Genomic DNA, 18352 nt, shown 5'->3' with positions numbered 1-18352 from the left:
TCCGTCAGACTTGGTAATATCTGGTTATTTGCCAGAGTAGAAAGTGTTCATCCTGCCTGTGTCTTCGGGGCAGCGCATCTTTACAGCCATGGGGAGTTGGCTATGGATATCTACAGAGTAGGTATGTACCTGTCCATGGAAATGTGGGAGACCAGGAGCTAAGCAAGATCAGGGAAAGTATATAATTAAAATTCGTATACATCGAATTTGTACAGTGGCTCCCGTAGAAGGCCAATACCTGCTAATCCTTGGCGACTCTTGCGGTATCGGCAAGCGTCAAGGTAGCCATTCGACCATCAAGTATCAAAAAGATCAAGTACGTCTTATCGCAACTGGCAACAAAAGAGCGACGGAGTGTCAGGCCACGCCGTCAAATTTTGCAGGTCCCGGTCCAGAACTGGCACCTAAAGCCTTACCCGGGGAAAGTTACTCGCGATAGCAGCAAAAATATTGGCCGGTTTATTAAGAGCTTTGGCGAATCTAAGCCCTTTGCCAGGACTGAAACAAGTTTCGGTATGAGCTCTCGCCCGCATCCCGCTTTTCGGACAGTCGATCAGCGGGAAGTTGGGACCTGGATCACTTAAGCTGCGGCCCACAATTAACGTCAGATTCAACATCTTGCCAACTCCCGAGGAGCCGGCGCAATCTCACCGGGTACTCTCGCTCTGTTTCATGGCGCAGCACGGCTGGTTATGGAGTATTTAACTGTTCGGGGTCAAAATATGTCGGCGGACGAGATCAAAGAGGGAGATGTGGATGGATCATGGCAATGTGATGAGGAGAAAGATAACAGAGCGCAGCGATCCTGGGAATCCAGGTTATTCGTGTGAAATGGCTGAGGCCTAATCGCATATGCTTACAAATAAAGATGTTATTGGTTCCATATTGCGTTCCAACGGCAATACTCTGCGTCGATCAAGTGAGTTAAAACGGATTAAAGTCTAGTCTGTAAAACTAAGCCCAGAACTAATGCTAGTTGAGTCAAAGTCCTGTTGGGAACATCGCGGGGATTAAGTCAGATCTGTGTGGGCGAGCTTGGCATCCGTCGGGTGCGACGCGGACTCTCTAGCCTCTCATGCGTCGGTGCCGAACATGTTAGAGCAAATGTCCCGATTGACATTAGTACCTACCAAGCTACATAGCTTGCCTTATGCAGGTACGCTTTGCGGGATTCAACTGGCTGCATCAAAAACCGGACACGAACTGTAACTTCACGAAAAACCGCGTTTATTGAGTGCCTAAAATTGAGAGGCAGTTCAAGGGGCGATGAAGGCAAGATACAGTAAGACTACCCCACCAGAGTCCAAGTACAACCAATCATCAACCTCGAGATGCACAGCCGGTTGCATCCCCGGCGCGAACATTTTTCTTGTCAGCGATCTTTTAGGAAATTTACGGGTCCAGGTCAAGTGCACTGCCTGGGCATCAGACTTGTTGTACCCAGTGAAGCTTTGCTGTGCCTGAACTTCAATTACCAAAAACGAGCCACAGGTCAAGTTTTCTCCAATTCTAGAATTGCCCGCCAGGCAGGGACCTAACCCATATCGGCTTTTTATGTGGTGCCCTGCTGACTGTCGACTTACTGCAACAACCACCTAATCGGGAACATCAATCTGAGCCTTGAACTTGGCGTTTATTTTGCGACAGGAGGACTCGATCCTTTGTGTAGCTTCGAAACTTAAGTACTTGACAAGGCCTCTGTCGGTTGCCCTGTACAACAATGGTTTCTCTACCAGACAGCAAGCCTCGATTTTGTTGGAAGGCACCGCAACATCGAAAACGAAAGGGATCTTGACACGTTTTCCATCTACATTCAGTTCTGGATCTTACACTAGACCTAGTTCTTGATGACCCTCACCCCTTTGTGGTTTGAGAATAGCTAATTACTGCTAGTCTAGACAGAGAAATATAACATAAAATTTTAGGAACAGTCACCATGAGGACCTACGTCCTTCTGGCATCCATTCTGGCCATTCGCCAAGTTGGTGCCGATGCTTGTGTACGTTTAAGATAGCTCGGCCGCTCGGCTATTTCGCATTTCTTGTTGGACGAGTGGCAGTAAAACTGATACAGTATCTACCTTACAGGCACAGGATGGCTGCTTCAAGCAGATACTGGACAAGGTCGACACGGCCATACCAATCTGCGCTAAGCTCATCACTGAGAATGGTCAGGATCCCAAGATTCCAGTTGAGTTGGCGGGCTGTGGAGAGAACTTTGAAACCGTGAGATTGGCCTGCTTGTGCCTGACGAAGGCCAGAATTCAGCCCAGAAGCACCAACTCCACCTCCACCAGCTCCATGGCTAGCTCGAGTGCAACCACAACAGATGCGGCATCTACTTCCATTAGCACAACTGCGTCGTCAACATCTACTGGGGCAACTTCTACGTCTCCGCTTACGACTTCTTCCACGCCGCCCCCTGGGCAAGCATTGGCCGCACAGAAGCCGAGTTCGACCCCGCCTCCGGGTTCTCAAGCAGCATCAACAAGCACTACATCAACAAGCACTACATCAACAAGCACTACATCAACAAGCACTACATCTGTAACAAGTAGTTCCACAACTTCAACCTCTCAATCTCAGTCACAAAGCTCTTCGGAGAGCTTGAGCTCCTCATCAATATCAACGTCGACTCCCAACTCAACCATTACCGAGACAAGCACCACCGCGAGCACAACATCTTCCAGCTCCACTCCGACCCCGGCATCGGTGTCTGCTACTACTACGTCCAGCTCGTCGTCTAGTTCGACATCAACCTCAACTTCTTCTTCATCAACCTCGACTACGGCATCAGAAACTACGTCTACCAGCACCTCAGGGATCTCATCAACAACAACAGCTAATCCGCAAATAACAAACGGACCGAGCTCGACGCGCTGGATCACTTCTACAATTGTCAGGACAGAATATATGACCATGACTTTGTGTGCCAAAGAAAGCCCAGCGTGTCCCTACGGATCACGGTCCGTGTCTGTTATTACTAAGGAGGTCCCCATAACAACAACAGTCATCCCGGTGACCGATGGCGAGAGCACTACATCAACAAACTCACAAACATCTACAACCACAACGACCTCTACCTCATCTTCGAGTGCATCCTACACTTCTTCAAGCTCATCTACCTCCTCAAGCAGCACTACCAGCTCCTCGCAATCGACGTCTTCTTCGACAAGCACATCTTCCTCTTCTTCAACAACCACCACCTCAGCTACCGCCTCTTCCACGACATCAACCATCTTTACCACCCAGATTAGCACAACCACTCTATGTCCTCCAGACAATATGGGATGCTCCTCGGACGAGAAGAAGACTATGACAGTGACCTCAACCTATGCTGTCGGAACAGAAGTCGTACCCGTCACCGCCACGTAAGTTCTTTCGCAAAGGCCCTTATGGCCCGTCTACAGATTTTCGACACTCTTTTACAAATACTGCTTCTCGGAGTTGCGAGGCTTGAACCAGTATTTATTTTACGCTCGGCCGTGTCTACATTGTCTAACGCAACATTCATCAGATCCACTGCGAGTGCTTCAACCTCTGGCTCTACCTCAACCGCATCGGTGTCGTCTAGCACCTCTACGATCTACACAACCAGGGCAACCACCATAGTTGCCTGCCCAACAACAAAAAATGATTGCTCCTGGGACGAGAGAAAGCCCACTGTGGTCACCACCACAGCGGCCGTCTCTACCACAGTCGTCCCAGCAACGACTTCCACAGGAAGCGCCAGTGTCACCACCACGTCGTCTGCCCAACCTACGATCACTAGCAGCACATCGACTATCTACACGACCTCTGTAAGCAGCACAACCATTTGTCCCTCGAGCCAGTCGAGCTGTCCCAGTTGGCAGCAAACGACAAGCTCCTCGACGACATCGTATGCGGTCAGCACTACAGTTGTACAAGTGACCAAGTTTGGAGCCGTCCACCATGACCCTACAGAAACTACCTTTACGGTAAGCCCTTCGGCAACCCCGACGACGCCCAACAGTAACAACGGCGGCGGTAACAACGGTGACGGTGCCAAGGGCCCGGACAAGAAGAGTGCTTCTGCGAGAGCCATTGTCAACATCGGCGTCGCAGTTGGCATCACACTGGCTACGACGTTATTCCTGGTGACTTCGGCTTGCTTATCTTTTATATAAACATGCTAAGTCCTTCTTTTTTTCATTGATTCATCTTCCCCCTTTCGCTTATTTTTCACTCCTCTTTCTTGGTTTTCATTTTTTTTTCATTTGTTTTCTTTTCCTTTTATTTTTCTTCTTATGATACCCCTAGTGCCCTTCCAGCTTACCTTTTATATAGTGTGGAGTTTCAATGGCTTAGTTACCGTCCCTGTACGACGTTTATGGTTTATGGTTGGAAGGCGTTTATGATTGGCCGCATTTTATTTTTTAGTGTTAGAACTCTTATAGGCATTCAATGAACGACAACAGCTGCCATCTTTTTGTGTCGCTTTCTTGACTTCTGTTCGTCTTGTTCATTCTAATTTTGTGACATTTTCCTCGGAATAACTTCCAGTAACGAAATCTTCTATTAGCACTAAAAGATTATTTCCAATGACAGGCAGGCTGACCAAGGCATTCAATCCAACCTAGAGACTCCAAGAGGAGGCATATGGTTTGAGCATCTGGCTCAACCATCTTCCATTGACGAATACCCTGCATCTAGAAGAACTTGCCCCTCCACGCATCCGCCACTGCCTCCGCGACCAACTTGTGTATCTCGATGGCGGGGTGATAGTCATTGAACCACAAACACGACTTGCCTCCCTCGGCTGTCCCAGGCGCACCGTAACAAGAAGCGTTGGGCGCTCCATACGATGTCGGATCATCGAGCGGGATGTTGAACGCTGGCACCGAGTCGACGATCCGGACGTCTGCATCGTCGTGCGAGGTCTTCCAGACCGCCAGCCGCGAGCTTATACTGTTCCGGTAGTACTCAAGCATCGGCACAAGCGTTGCTGACGGGTTTTGGGGTATCATTAGGGGTGACCTCTCGGTTGCTGCGGTTTCGTACGATAACAAGTGTTAGTTAGCATCAGAAACAGCACACAAAACTCCTGTATCCACTACTCCCAAAAAAAAAGAAGAAGAAAAAGATAAGAACTCACGTGGAACAGTCAAGAGGTAAAAGTTACGACCACCAGCCTCGTACAGCGCATCCAAGCCATCAAAGTACCTCACGGTCAACGCATCGACCACGTCAGTCGCGTTGGCCAACCAGTGCGAGTTGCCAACGTCGTTGACGCCCATCCAAACCCCAAACAGGGTATCCTCGGGCTTCCAATCCGCCCAGCCATCGGGCCTCGGCCTCGCGCCCAGCGTCTGCTCGAACACGGCGACCTGGTCGACGAAGCTGCGCACCGTGGGTGCGTAGGGCGCCACGATGGCCGAGTCGGTGGTCGCCCCGCCGTCGGCAAAGTTGTACGACAGCACGGGCGCGGCCCCGTCGTTGCCTACCGTCTTCCCCGCCAGCTGACCCACGTAGTTGAGCCCGCCGCTCGACGTCCACCCCGGCAGCGCTGGGTTGCCGAGCGGGTTCGACGCCGTGGGCTTGGCGAGGGACGTGTCGAAGCCCGTCTGCGAGTACGAGTCGCCAAAGGTTACGAGGTATTGCGGTGAGGAGCAAGGGACAGCTGCGCTTCTCACATAGTTGAGGAGGATGGCGCTACAGGCGATCACGGTGAGTTTCGAAGACATGATGGTGAACGATGGCCACGTCTAGCTTAGTGGAAGGCTTGGGAGTTATTGTGTGGTAAGTGGATATTATGGCGAAAAGCGGTTGTAAAGCACATAACTGGAGCATACAGGGTGGTTTATGTATAATGTCGCCCTCCCGCAAAGCGGGCCGCTCGCGTTGGTGGAAAAACAAAACGGAAGGTCACATTTTAGCCGGGAGAGATCGCATCTGCTCTTGTCAGGGGGTCGAATGGACTCTGTGTTTCTTTTTGTCAACTACTTTACTAGAACTAGTAGCTAGGAAGCAAGCAATGCGAAAAGTGTACTAAGCCCGAGGAGCACCTAAATTCGCAAAAAGATCCAAGTTGGATAAAAATGAAGAGGCTGATCGTTCCATGCACGCGTCCCGCAAAAACGGGTCTTGATATGCCACTCTACATAGTCGCCAGGGGGGCAAGCTCGGAGGCTGGTGCATCCGTCATTTCCCGGTTGGGGAATTTCTATAGTATTGCGCCCTGTACGTTACGGCCCGCTGTTGATTGCTGCAGATAATGTGACGCTAATCGAGGCTCACTTTTCTTTTTCTTGGGAAAGATGTCCTCTAACTCGACAAGATAAATTCACGAACTTGGGTGCCAGTCCAGCTCAGATAATTACCTAGTTAAGGAGCCATGCGAAAATGAGTTTTGATGAAGCTGCCTCGGCAGTAAATGGTAATCCCAGCTATGCTAGCCTATCCTGTGCCTGACCTTTCATCCAAGACCCTGATCAAGGAAACAATCAAAACTTAGAAAGTATACTCAGACATCCCACTCTATCTCCTGGGTACCAACCGACGAGCTCAAGGTTGTTGCAGCAGGCGCCCTCCTAGCAGGGGCGTCTTCCCAGCCCGCGCCGCGCAGGCCGCCCTCGGACTCGGCAACATCGGAGGGCCAATCTCCTGAGCTTGAACCATTATTTCGATGCTGCGCCGCACTCAAAGCCTCCTTACAGACGGTATAGACTGGATCCTGACTCAGCTGTTGCCGCTTCTCAATTTCTCCGAGCTCCCGACGATACTGCTCCATGATGGCCACGACCTTCCCCACCGCCTCGGCGGCATGATCCTTGGCCTGGTGCTCATCCATCACAAGCTGCAGCTTTCCCATCTTACCCTCGAGCTCTCTGAGCTGCTCCTCGTTGGCAGCCAGCTTCTCGGCACGCCTCTTGTCCCACTTCTCAATGTCTCGAGGCAGCCTTTCGAAGGCCTTTTCCGCCAGTTCCAGCGTGCAAGTCGCCGTCTTGATCAGATCCCTGGTGCCTTGCATGCTGGCCAAGTGTGATTGCCAGAGCACGTTTATCGCCATCAGTCTTTTGGGGTTGATCTTGTTCTGGTCGCGCGCGGCCTGGGCTTCCTTCATGATCTCAATGATCTTCTCCCCTTCTTGGGCTTGCTGGTCTGCGACCTGGTATAGGCTGGCGACTTGCGATCGGGTCAATTTGAGCCTCTCTACCATTACTCTCGTGCTGGCCTCTCGGAGGGCGTCGAATACTTTGTCGCAGTCCCATTCTGATGACGAGGTCTCTACAAGGCTGTCGTTTAGCTCTGGAAACATGCTAGATTCTAGAGCCAGGATGACAAGTCAGCAAGCTCTCCTTGAGTATGTCTTTGAAGAGAGCCACGAGAAATAAACAGTTCCCACCCGAGCCTTCGGTATCCTTGGTTTGCGATGTCGAATGATTCTGGGACGTCTCCGAAGGGTTGTCTAGGGGGTGGTCTGGTTAGTATCAAACCCGCAAAACCAAGATTCAAAGCCATGATCCATCAGCCATCCCTCGACGATGCTACTCCCGGCAGTGCCTCCGTAGAAAATCCACCTCACCATAATCCACGCCCTGAGAAGCGGCAGCTTGCGCCTCCACAGTGATGCTGGTAGCATCTTCAAAATCCCCAAACGCCCGTCTGCACGCCTCATGGCCAGCAACCAACCGCTTGACAGTCCTGGCCTGGGAGCCCATAACCTTGTAGAGCATCTGCCTATCCTGCTGGTCTCCGTCCATGATGGAATCTCCAATACCAAAAAGCGCCCGCCACGCCGCATACACGCGCGAATCGCCGGTGCGCTTCGCCTCCTGCTCCATCTTGGAAATGAGCTCGACCGTCGTGTCCATCTCGACCTGGCTGTACGCCAGCTGGGACATGCTAAAGGGCAAACTAGCGCCGGCGTCCGCGTCGTCGCGCCGCAGGATGCACGCCTTGAGTCCCAACCACCGGCCCGAATACTCGGCGTGCGACGAGAGGTAGGGGTCCAGCTTGCGAAAGACCAGCTTGCTCGCCAGCGTGACCGGCCTGCCCCAGAAGACCGTCAACTGCCACTTTGTAGACTGCGGCGGCGTCGCGTCGCGGCGCTCCGCCACCATCATGTCGGAGAGCTCCTTCAGGCGCGGCCAGGCGGTCTCCGGTCGTTGGAGGTGTAGCATCTCCAGGATGGTGTTTTCGTACACGCATCGTGGAAGGGGTGTGACGTCTTCTATGGTCTCGTAGGCGGGCGCGGGGGCTGCTGGCTTGGGGGTCTCGGAGGGGGTTGATTTCTCGCTCTCGCGGGATTTTGCTGATCGGTTGGTGGGTTTGCCCTTGGAAGCTGGCGCGGCAAGTGTAATGATTTAGATTTGGCGCTCCATTTAACTAAAAGATGGGGATTTTTTCATGATCCCAAGATATTCACTTACACGAAGTCTTGGTCCTTCGTCTCAGCTTCTTTCGTCGATCTTTCACCTCCTCCTCAGATGGCCCAACTCTGGGTTGAGGGGGATACTGGCCATTGCTCAAAGGCTGGCTCTCGTCTTGTCCGTCACCGCTCTCGGCCATGTCGATAACTGTAACATTGCAGTTGCTGCAATGTTTGCGGTATGTAATTTTATCCATAATCGAGAAGGAATGCAGAGACAAGAGAGGCTATGTGTGCTGTGGTGGTTTATGAACTTATCGTCAAAAAAGAAAGAAGTAGATAACATGGCGTTGGGTTGACATGAGAAACACCGTTTGTTTTCAGAGCACTCAGGCGAATGAAGTGCGTAATGTAATTTGCCAGTCCTTTTATAAAAGTCACTGGGAAGTCAGGACAGAGTGACGTTGGTCGCAAGATCCGAGTTCGGAGCCATTCAATTACCATCACACGCTCTCAGGAAACTGCCATCCTACTCCAAACGAGCGCTGATTATCGAGTGAAGCTACATCTAACTTTCATGACGTCTTTCGACGATCAGCCTGGCAGAAGGAGACAGATTATCATAGCATCATATATCCTTAAATTATCAACTCCGCGCATGCTGTATATATATCAATAATCCAAGAACGAAATCCCAAAATTAATTGGTACCCCCATAAGAGACCCTTTAAATATACCCAAAAACGCCATGCAACGCTATGCTATGCAAATCCTAGCAAACAAAAAATTCAAGCATGTTTCCACTATCCAAACAAATGAAAGTTTTCCAAACACAAAGCCAGAACAGACCACTGACAAAGCTCATCACTGCTGAACAGGCTTAGGCGGCCTCCTGACCTCAAACGTCCCTGCCGAGGCGGACCTGCCAGACTGCTCAGGGATGGGTCGCGGCGGCCTGCGCACCTCGAATCCACCACCGCCGCCAGACGTACCCGACGCCTTGGACCCTGTCAGATGCGCCCAGACGCTAACCCCCGCGCTCAAACTCCGCAGGCCTTCCTGTCTGTTCGTAGAAGAAGAGTCCGCTGTGGCAGACCAATCGTCTTCGTTCGCGCCTTCGTAGGCGGGCGGTTGGCGGTAGTAGAGGTCAGCTTCGCGGAACGAGTAGTCACCCCATCGTGGCGCCAGGGCCGGCCGGGCAAGTGGCAGGGGAGGTTCTGACGCGTCGACGAGCGTGCCGTCCGATAATATCGACGCGGATGAGTGACGGCGGCTCCTAGAGGAGTTGCCGGCCGTTGGCAGGTTCAAGGTCGTGGCTTTCCTCAGCGGTCCTAGGGAGTCGCGCTCGCCTTCCGAAGAGAGCTTGCCGCGGTCCATCGGGCTGTTGGGGGTGTTCAAAGAGTTGAGCGACGTTAGGGATGTTTTCGCACGGGGTTCGCGGAAGAATGGGTCGCGGGTAACGGGCCGCTGTGTTGACTGGCTGGCCGATCTGCGGCTATCAAATGTGGTTCTTGAACCTTTCCCCAACGAGGTATGAGGGCTATGAACTGAAGCTGGCGATATGAGATGCGTGCTGTGGGCCAAGTTTCCATTATGATCAGAGTCGACGTCCAACTGAGATAGATTGTTGAAAGTAGTGCTTCTTCTGTGGAGCCGATCCAGTCCGTAAACCTACAAGCGTCTTTTGTTAGTTATCACTCGGATTGTAAGAAAACTTCATGGGGTTATAGCTTTGCGGTCAGTCATACATGTTTTCCATCAACAGTCTTGAGGTTGGCACGGGCCAGACCCATCAAGCGAAGTATCGCTGGAATAGCGCAGGCAAGGACAAGAACGGCCATATGGATGCCTAGGATGACGTATCCCACCGAGATCTTTGTCTGGAAGTTGGCATTCAGCTGGTTTAAAAACACAACCGTGAGCATGATGACGGCGAAGCGGGCGACACAGCTGCCCGCCGAAATGACCAAATCTCGAGTGGTGAAGGGTCGGAGAAACAAAGTGCTGATGAACATGACCATCTCCATGGCACCCAGCGTGGCGATCTGAGCAAGCGGATACGACTGCAGACCTCCAATGGTGGCTCCCCTGATGAAAGCGATAGCAAAGAACATCATGGTAAAGAGGTTAATCTCGCTGGCCTTGTCGCTTTTGGGCTTGTTCGGTTGAGTCATGGGTCGATCGACGCTGTTGTCCCTTTGGTGCAGAACCCGATAACGGCTTTTGGTACCTCCAACCAGTAGATTTCCCAATTGACTCCTCGGGGCCACCTTCGACATCCATATGAAGCAAACAACAATAGCTAAGATGAATAGTGACGCCAGGACTAGGTGATAGACTGGTAAGAACAGATTACAGAGCTGGTATGCCGACAGCGCTACGATGGGCGTGAGGAAGTAGCTCAATACAACCTTGATCACGTTCCAAGCTGTACGGGTTGCACCGAGCTTGGTCGGTGGTGGAGGCTGGTTCGAAGGCGTCGAGGTGAATTTCTCGCGAATCGTAGGCACTATTCGAGGTGTCTGCAGGAGCAGGGTCGTTGCAAAGGCGACGATGAGGGCCAGGATAACCATGTTCCACCACATATCCATCCTCATCGGCCCTCCCGTGATCTGAGTGAGAAGTTCAAATCCTAATGTACCGCCAGACAAAGTCCCATTTACCTCGTAGATGCCGTTCCTGGTATTCGTGTATCCTTGACCGATGCCGAGTGGACCAACCGGGCTGAACAGACCCGCCCAGCTCAGCTGAGACGTGACAGGCTGGTAAAAGGGCGGATAGTGTACTGTCAGGGCTCCCATGAGGAATATAAATTGCAAATGCAGTAGGCAATCTCCGACGCCAGGCAAAATGGGCCGGGTGGCAGCCGAGTTGGTGTCTCGAGCCGGCGCAATCCCATCCATCGAAGTCCACCGACGGTGTAAAGAGCCGGATGGCGTATCCATGTCGGAGTAGAGAGTAGCCAAGACTCCAGCTATCAGGACAAGAGTGAAGATGGCTATCGGACCTAGCCTGAGTCCCAGAATTGAGCCTATTCCAAGGACAGGCATGACCTCAAAGTATGCACAAAAGGACGCATTCACCAGCTCCTGTTGCAGTGGACCCAAAGAAAGTTCTACAGCAAAGGATGGCATGGGTTCTAGTGGCCCTACATCGTATTGGAAGATAGAGGTTGAAATAACGCTGAAACATAAACGTTAGTAACCACAACCGCACTAGTAGGAGCCGTCTCGCACAGGAAAGTATACTAAAGAAACGCAACGTACCCAGGCTGAGATTCAGGATACAAACTTGTTTGACAGGTGTAGTTGGCTTGGCGAAGAATGCTCGTGTTTGACGAGCCGGGTCTTTGCAAATTAATCAAGGCATCCCATTCCCGGGCGGGAACATCAGCACAGGCTGTGGAATTTGGGAAGTTGAGATTGACTTTGATCTCCAAGGTTGTCGAGTTCACCGGAGTTTTCTTGTCGAACATGACCTGACCCGGACTGAGCATGCGAACATCAAACCCGAACAGCTGCAGCTTGGTTCCGTCCCCAATGGAATAATCATCCTGCCCGGAACATGGCACCGACTCGACATAGGCAGCGTTGACGGTTGGCAGCAACGCCGGCGCACCAAGAAGAAGGCCGCACGCTAGCAAGGAACGTCTGAGAGTCAGCGGCACCAGTGTGTGACACGCCTCAAAGCGCACGGGTATGCCGCTGTATAACCTTGAGTCTCCCGCCATGGGGGCGTGCGTCTGAGGGTGCGTCGACGAGTGAGAAGCGGTTCAGTGCATTGAATGATTTCAGACCAGGTGCCGTCTCAATTGGGCCCTGGTACCTAACAGTAGCCGATAGGGCATTCAATTCCAACGATTAAAATCTCAGTCCGTGTGGGTGTTGGCTGTTGGGTTAAAATTAACAACAAGAGTGTTTTAATTGAACAAAAGAAAAAAAAAATTCGATGTTGGACAAGACATGTTTCCTTCCGGACAAGGAGGTCGCAAAGAAAAATGCGTCGCCCCCTTCAGTTTTGTTCATGCGAGTGAAGATCCCTGGTCCACAATCCCCAGAAAAAGCGTTAACGATGGCAAAGTATAACAATGACAGAAGCTCAGATGATGGAATTGCTGCGTCGAGTCATGCAGAAATCCCGGCAAGAGATCTCCGTCTTGAAAATTATAGAGAAGCTCCGATTGGTTAATTACGGGCCTTACCAAAGCAAGGACATGGGCATGTTTCGTATCCAAAGGCTGAGGCAACCCACGCCCAGCCCTTGCAAATGAGGGAGCTACCTACTGTACATACCACACACAGCCTGGCTTCACCGTCTTATTGTGATGCCTCCTTCTCGGGATGAATTCTACGCGAAAGAAAAACATCAAACAAGGACATGTGGGTATTGGGGTCTTCTTTTGTTTTGTTTGTTATCTTAATATTCCGCAATAGTTAAAACTTAGTTTGTAAAAACCCGAGAGTCCGGACATAGATACTACTGTACAGTATCGAATTCAGGAAGGGCGCTACGCCATTTAAATTCGACATCCTCCATCCGTTAAGCTCTTTGATGGTTGGCACATAGTCTGTGGGTTTCCGTTGTCAAGCAAGCTTCTGGTGGGGCGCACGTTCAATCAGATGGAGGCTATCGTCAACGAAGTTGATAACGGCCATTAGTGTGGAGCTAATTGCCAGTAGCTGGAAACCAACGGTGCTGAATGCCTAGCTGCATACCTTACCTACCTTGATTGACGGGTCACAAAGAATACCTAGTCGACATTTAAGCCGGGGAAGAAAATAAACCCCGAGGTCGTTGCCAAAGACATGGAATTCGGCAACCAAGATCGCTTACGAATTCCCCTTTCGATATGGGAAATCCACCTCGAAATTAGCACGGTTTTCATCGCCTCCATCTCAAATCATCCAGCGGAAATTTTGTGGCGATGCTTATTCCAAAGGCCCCACTGGGGACCCTGACAACCACACACAGTAACCACCAGACGGCTAGGCCATGCCGTTGCTCGCCGAGGTTTGCCAGTCAATACTGTGCGGATATGGTTCAATCTGTACTGTACAGTATTATTATTATTTTATTTTTTTATAATTTTTTTTTTTTTTTTTTTTTTTTTTTTTTTTTTTTTTTTTTTTTTTTTTTTTTTTTTTTTTTTTTTTTGTCAGCATAATCATCCCCCTTAACTGAACCTAATCCAACTGCCGCGATACCTCGGGAAAACCCAAGCAAGCCAAGGTGTGCAAGTCAAGTAATGACTTACTTCGTAATATCCGTACCTGGCAAACCAAGATGCATGTCACAGTTTATTTCAACTTTAGAAGAACCTTGGGTAAGAACCTTCGGTAAGTTTATTAGCTTAATCCCTGCCTAACGGTATCTCCCAAGCTACTTACGTATGCAGCTGAGGTAGTTTTGATCAAATCGACAAACATGCAATTCTACCTCATCAAACTACAAATATCTGGTGTACTGCTTATTCCAGTGAAATGGGAAATTTTCTACAATAGTCTACCCCAGTTAACACAAGAACAGCAACACGATCGATCGATTATTGAGAATGAACTTGCTAACCAAATTCGTCTTCTAAATCGCCACTGGTCGCACGCAACTAAAGAAAAAGAAAAAAAAATTCATTGTTAGGTTGGGATCCAGACTGACTGAAACTAGTCGGTTTAAAATCCTACTAAACCCGAGTCAATGTCTCGTGCTAAACATAATCCGCCTATTAGGTGAGGTGAATCCCTGGTCTCATATACTACATGATGGGAGCGGTTGAGTCTTGGGCTGAGCGCCAAGGGAAGGGCTGAGGACTCCGAAAGCCTCGACCATATCGTTGCGCAATTGGCCCCCCCTCTGTAGCGCGGAGGGCTTGTGGCCTTAGCTTCGCAAGATTTTACTGTCTTGGATAGTATTTTCGGGGGCCTAGAATCTTTTTTGTCTCGTCACACACGAGCATTGCCCGCCTGTCCTGACACGAACGCCTGTCAAAAGGTGATAAGGAACGTAACCCTGACTGGCATCTGTTGACGTCTGTCCTGAAACTATGGAATATGGAGATGCATTAGCGATGAACCCTTACCAGATCCCCGAAGTTTGGATCCCGAAAGTCGGAAAATCGGAGCATGGCGTCGAAGGCAGGTAGTACGAGGATAGGTCATGCCTCGATTCCGATTAACGATTTTTCCCAATATCCGTATGGCCTTTTTTTTGCAGATCTTTCGCTCTACGATGAAAAGTAGACCGGGTTCCAAATCACCATGCCTACGTCACGAATTGCATACAAATGTCAACTACCGACCCCATCATGTCTGAAAAGGGTATCAACTAAGCCCTAGACCCTCGCTTACTAGCTCTATCGACAACTTTTCCCCATCTAGTCCTTTACAGCCACGAGTCTGGAAGCCGACGCTACCCCCTTTTGGCGGCAGCCAACAACAAAAAAGTCCCGTAGCCCTGTGATGGATGCGTCTGTTGGATGCGGAAATGGCCTGATCTTTTTGATCCTGAATCATTGACCTCGTGCTGCCATCACTACCCCATTGGGTGAAATGAGCTTTTCAGCCACTGCTTCGGAGTTTGTGCCTAGCTGAAGAAAACAAAGCCATGCTTCTAAGGGATGGATGCGTTTATACGGCTTGGTGTAGTACGGTCTAACTAGGTCGAGGCACCCCTTACCTCCTAATGTCTTGGATATTCATGTGTATAAGCCGCTTGTTGTCCGCTTTTCATATGGAGTGGAAACTTGCTTTTTCTTTTCAACACTTTGGTCTAAATAATTAAAGAGCATTTTATACAGTCTAAATAACGGGATTGTTAGTTTTTTTCACGAGGAAATTACAGAATAAGCCCGTCCAAGTATATCATAAGTATCGGCACTGTTTTTCAGACCCGTCAGCATAAACTTCATCATGATGGAAGACCCGAGCAGGCATGCTCTGCTCGAGCTTTGCACAAGGGCCACGCTTCATGGCAACACCATCTCGGTGAGGATGCTCGACTTCCTCGGCGCCGTCAAGCACCCACCCTTTGGCTTCAAGCACCTGGCCCAAGACTTTCTCGACATCTGCAGGATCCTCTGGGCCATCGAGGCCGGGCTGACCGAGTGCTTCCGCTCCGGCCAGCACTTCCCCGAAGACATGGTCAAGGAGCTCTACGCAAAGTTCCAACAGACAAACGCCGACTTTGTCATCCTTGATCAGATGATGCGCGAGTTCCTGGGCTACGAGAACGGCGGCGTGGGCGGCAAGCTGCGCAAGGGCTGGCGGATGATGTTTGCCGACAAGTCCATCGCGCGGATGAGGGACTCCCTTGGAAAGTCGCGGGATGCCCTGAGGATGAGCGCCCTGGTTTTTCAGTGGTCGCTGGGCAGCATCTCTCCGGAGGATGCGGCCGGCTCGGGCTACGTGGGCTTGGCTGCTGCCTTGGACCGCATGGTTCGGGGCCGGTCCACTACCAACCTGAAAAGGTCGCGGTCTTTTGAAGACATCAGCCACAAGAACAGCGAGACGGCACCACAGCTGGACCTACCCAAGCTTCCTTCTCTTTCTCCCCAGATATCAGCAATGCCGATCGGCATACAAGACAGGTCTTCGTCGACAACCCACTCTCTGACAGACATCACGAGGGACCGCAATGACGACCAGCCCAGCCTTGGTCACCTCCGCCGTCTTAGCTCAAACAGAAATCAGTACAGCAGTGCTAGTCACAGGTCTGACAGCAAAAGCCTTAACGACAACCGCAGCCTAACCACAGCTGACGACCGCGATTCGCTGGTGGCGGGTAATAAAAGGCGAGAATCCAATAAAAGGCCAGATGTGCCTACGATCCCCGGCAAAGTGCAAAACGTTTCTGGCCGTCTCACAAAAGTCTCAAGGAATACTGCCCCTTCAGAAAAGAGTGTCAGCTCGGGGCGCCTGGGTCCTGGCGCAAACCTTCGCCTCGAAAGCAGCCTACACCGTCCGAGGTCCTTGGTTCAAGACGACAACACCTCTCCAGGCTTGACAGACGCAGATACGGTGCTCGACGATCTGGAAAGCCTCGACCTGAGCGGCCCCATCAAGGCCGTTCGGATCCACGCCGACCCTCTGCAAATGCCCCGCTGGCAACCTAGAAACATCACCGCGGCCAACAACCCCAACTTGCGGACTGCCCTTACCGGTGCGGTCCAGACGCAAAAGCACAAGGTTGTCGAGCAGCTCCTGGACCGTGGCGTCGCCCCCGACACTCACCCAGACGACATCCACGTCCTCAGGGAAGCGATACTCAACCGCGACCTCGAGACCATCCGCCTCCTCCTCTGCTTCGGGGCTGATCCCAACTCTGCAGACTCGGACGGCGTCACCCCGCTCCTCTATGCTGTCGAGGTCGCCTTCCTCGAGGGAACACAACTCCTCCTCAAATACGGCGCCGACCCAAACCTCTCCGGCAACGACATCCCCGGCCCGGAGCTGCCCCTGGCTGTTGCCATCGCCGAGCAGCGACCCGAGCTGGCCCAGCTGCTGCTCACCTACGGCGCCGACGTCAACTTGCAGTTCGCCCAGGGCAACACGCCGCTCATCTCTGCCGTCGGCGGCCGCGACGCCTCCCTCCGGCTGGTGGAGCTGCTGCTCGAGTACGGCGCCGACGCCAACGCCAAGAGCCGCGAGGGCAAGTCGGCTCTCTTCGAGGCCATCACCAACGGCGGCCGAGTCGACGTGGTGACGGCCCTGCTCGACCACGGCGCCAACCCCAACCTCCCGGGGCCAAAACACATGCTGTGGCCGTCGACGTCCCAACCCGCCTGCCTCGAGGTCCTCCTGGCGCGCGGCGCCGACCCCAAAAAGACCCCCGGCGTGCTGGAGCTGGCCACGTCCATCAACAACGCCGAGGCGGTCCGGATCCTGCTCGCGGCCGGCGTCGACGTCAACGCCCGCAAGGACGGCGTGTGGACGCCGCTGTGCACATCGATCCGCGACGACCGCAAGGACCTCTTCGACATGATGCTCGCCGCCGGAGCGGACCCGAACCTCTCCTCGGCCGAGTACCCCTGCTTCAAGTGCGTGACGCACTTCCGCACCGAATACTACCTCCCGCGGCTGGTCGAAGCCGGCGGGGACCTCTCCTCCCCTCCCGGCATCTGCGAGACGGCGGTGGCGGTCGGCAACACGGACGCGCTGGCGTGGCTGCTGGCCGAGAAGCGCGCGGACCCCAACGACCGCAGCGCCGAGGGCCGCACGGCGCTGACCACCGCCATCCGCGAGAACAAGCCCGACATGGTGGACGCGCTGCTCCGCGGAGGGGCGGACCCCAGCGTGCGCGGCGAGGGGTGGCCGGTGCACATGGCCGTCGGCCACCCGCTCATCCTGCAGAAGCTGCTGGGGGTGCTGAGCGACCCCGGTGCCTTCAGGGGCGTGTTGGAGATGGCGGTCGTGGCGGACCGGCTCGAGAGCGTCAAGCTGCTGCTCAAGGCGGGCGTGAGCATCGAGGACCGCCGAAGCGGAGTCTTTTCCCCGCTCACCTCTGCGATCCGCGAGGGCAACAAGAACATGGTGAAGTTCCTGATCGAGGACGCCGGCGCTGATGTGAACTCGCCCGGCGAGCACCTGCCGCTGGTCAAGGCGGTGAGGAGCTACAAGGGAGACGGTGACATGGACGTGCTGAACCTGCTGCTCAAGAAGGGGGCCGACGTGAACCGCATGTACCGCGGATGGAACGGCATTATGCAGGCCGTGGAGAGCGGTGAGCTGTCCGTGTTGAGGTTGCTGGTTGACCACATCCGCAAGACGAGCGGGGGTATTGTTGACCTGGAGCTCAAGGACGACACTGGTCGGACGGCAGTCGATATTGCCACCAGTCGTTGCTGGACCGAAGCTGTGGAAATTCTGAAGCAAGGGCAGAAGTGATCGCTTGACGCCTTTGTTTTGACTCGGTGGCTGTTGTAGTACAAACACGGCATCATTGCATCCATAAAACACTGATCGTGTTGATTTTCATTTGTTGGCATAATTATTAGCTCTTTTGTTGTTGCCCTAAAACATACCATTGTATT

General features: G+C 52.4%; 7 protein-coding genes across 7 annotated transcripts; 3 read left to right on the top strand and 4 right to left on the bottom strand.

Moving 5' to 3' along the window:
- Positions 1-2521: 2521 nt before the first annotated feature.
- PgNI_11793 (uncharacterized protein) lies at positions 2522-4444 on the top strand. The gene is made up of 2 exons (XM_031131757.1): positions 2522-3370; positions 3517-4444. Exons 1-2 carry the CDS (start codon positions 2913-2915, stop codon positions 4145-4147), a joined length of 1089 nt encoding a protein of 362 aa, XP_030976479.1. The 5' UTR covers positions 2522-2912; the 3' UTR covers positions 4148-4444.
- PgNI_11794 (uncharacterized protein) lies at positions 2582-3238 on the bottom strand (the record flags this gene model as incomplete). The annotated part of the gene is made up of 2 exons (XM_031131758.1): positions 2582-2878; positions 3125-3238. The coding sequence occupies 2 exons, from the start codon at positions 3236-3238 to the stop codon at positions 2582-2584; spliced, it is 411 nt and encodes a 136-aa protein (XP_030976543.1).
- Positions 4383-5872, bottom strand: PgNI_11792 (uncharacterized protein). The gene is made up of 2 exons (XM_031131756.1): positions 5116-5872; positions 4383-5007 (listed from the first exon to the last, which is right to left on the bottom strand). The coding sequence occupies exons 1-2, from the start codon at positions 5702-5704 to the stop codon at positions 4670-4672; spliced, it is 927 nt and encodes a 308-aa protein (XP_030976480.1). The 5' UTR covers positions 5705-5872; the 3' UTR covers positions 4383-4669.
- Positions 5873-6332: 460 nt separating this feature from the next.
- Positions 6333-6879, top strand: PgNI_11791 (uncharacterized protein; the record flags this gene model as incomplete). The annotated part of the gene is made up of 2 exons (XM_031131755.1): positions 6333-6396; positions 6475-6879. A coding segment is annotated over exon 2 (234 nt), but the record flags the coding sequence as incomplete, so codon positions are not given.
- Positions 6484-8531, bottom strand: PgNI_11790 (uncharacterized protein; the record flags this gene model as incomplete). Its single annotated transcript, XM_031131754.1, has 3 exons — positions 6484-7268; positions 7546-8304; positions 8393-8531. The coding sequence occupies 3 exons, from the start codon at positions 8529-8531 to the stop codon at positions 6484-6486; spliced, it is 1683 nt and encodes a 560-aa protein (XP_030976478.1).
- A 419-nt stretch (positions 8532-8950) lies between these two features.
- PgNI_11789 (uncharacterized protein) lies at positions 8951-12402 on the bottom strand. Its single transcript, XM_031131753.1, has 3 exons — positions 11598-12402; positions 10080-11514; positions 8951-10002 (listed from the first exon to the last, which is right to left on the bottom strand). Exons 1-3 carry the CDS (start codon positions 12059-12061, stop codon positions 9196-9198), a joined length of 2706 nt encoding a protein of 901 aa, XP_030976313.1. The 5' UTR covers positions 12062-12402; the 3' UTR covers positions 8951-9195.
- A 2831-nt stretch (positions 12403-15233) lies between these two features.
- On the top strand, positions 15234-18206 carry PgNI_11788 (uncharacterized protein; the record flags this gene model as incomplete). The annotated part of the gene is made up of 1 exon (XM_031131752.1): positions 15234-18206. One exon carries the CDS (start codon positions 15234-15236, stop codon positions 18204-18206), a length of 2973 nt encoding a protein of 990 aa, XP_030976510.1.
- Positions 18207-18352: the final 146 nt, after the last annotated feature.

This window comes from Pyricularia grisea (assembly GCF_004355905.1).
Source record: "Pyricularia grisea strain NI907 chromosome V map unlocalized Pyricularia_grisea_NI907_Scaffold_10, whole genome shotgun sequence".
NCBI classification, from domain to species: Eukaryota; Fungi; Ascomycota; class Sordariomycetes; order Magnaporthales; family Pyriculariaceae; genus Pyricularia; species Pyricularia grisea.
This window is presented reverse-complemented; position numbering and strand designations above follow the sequence as displayed.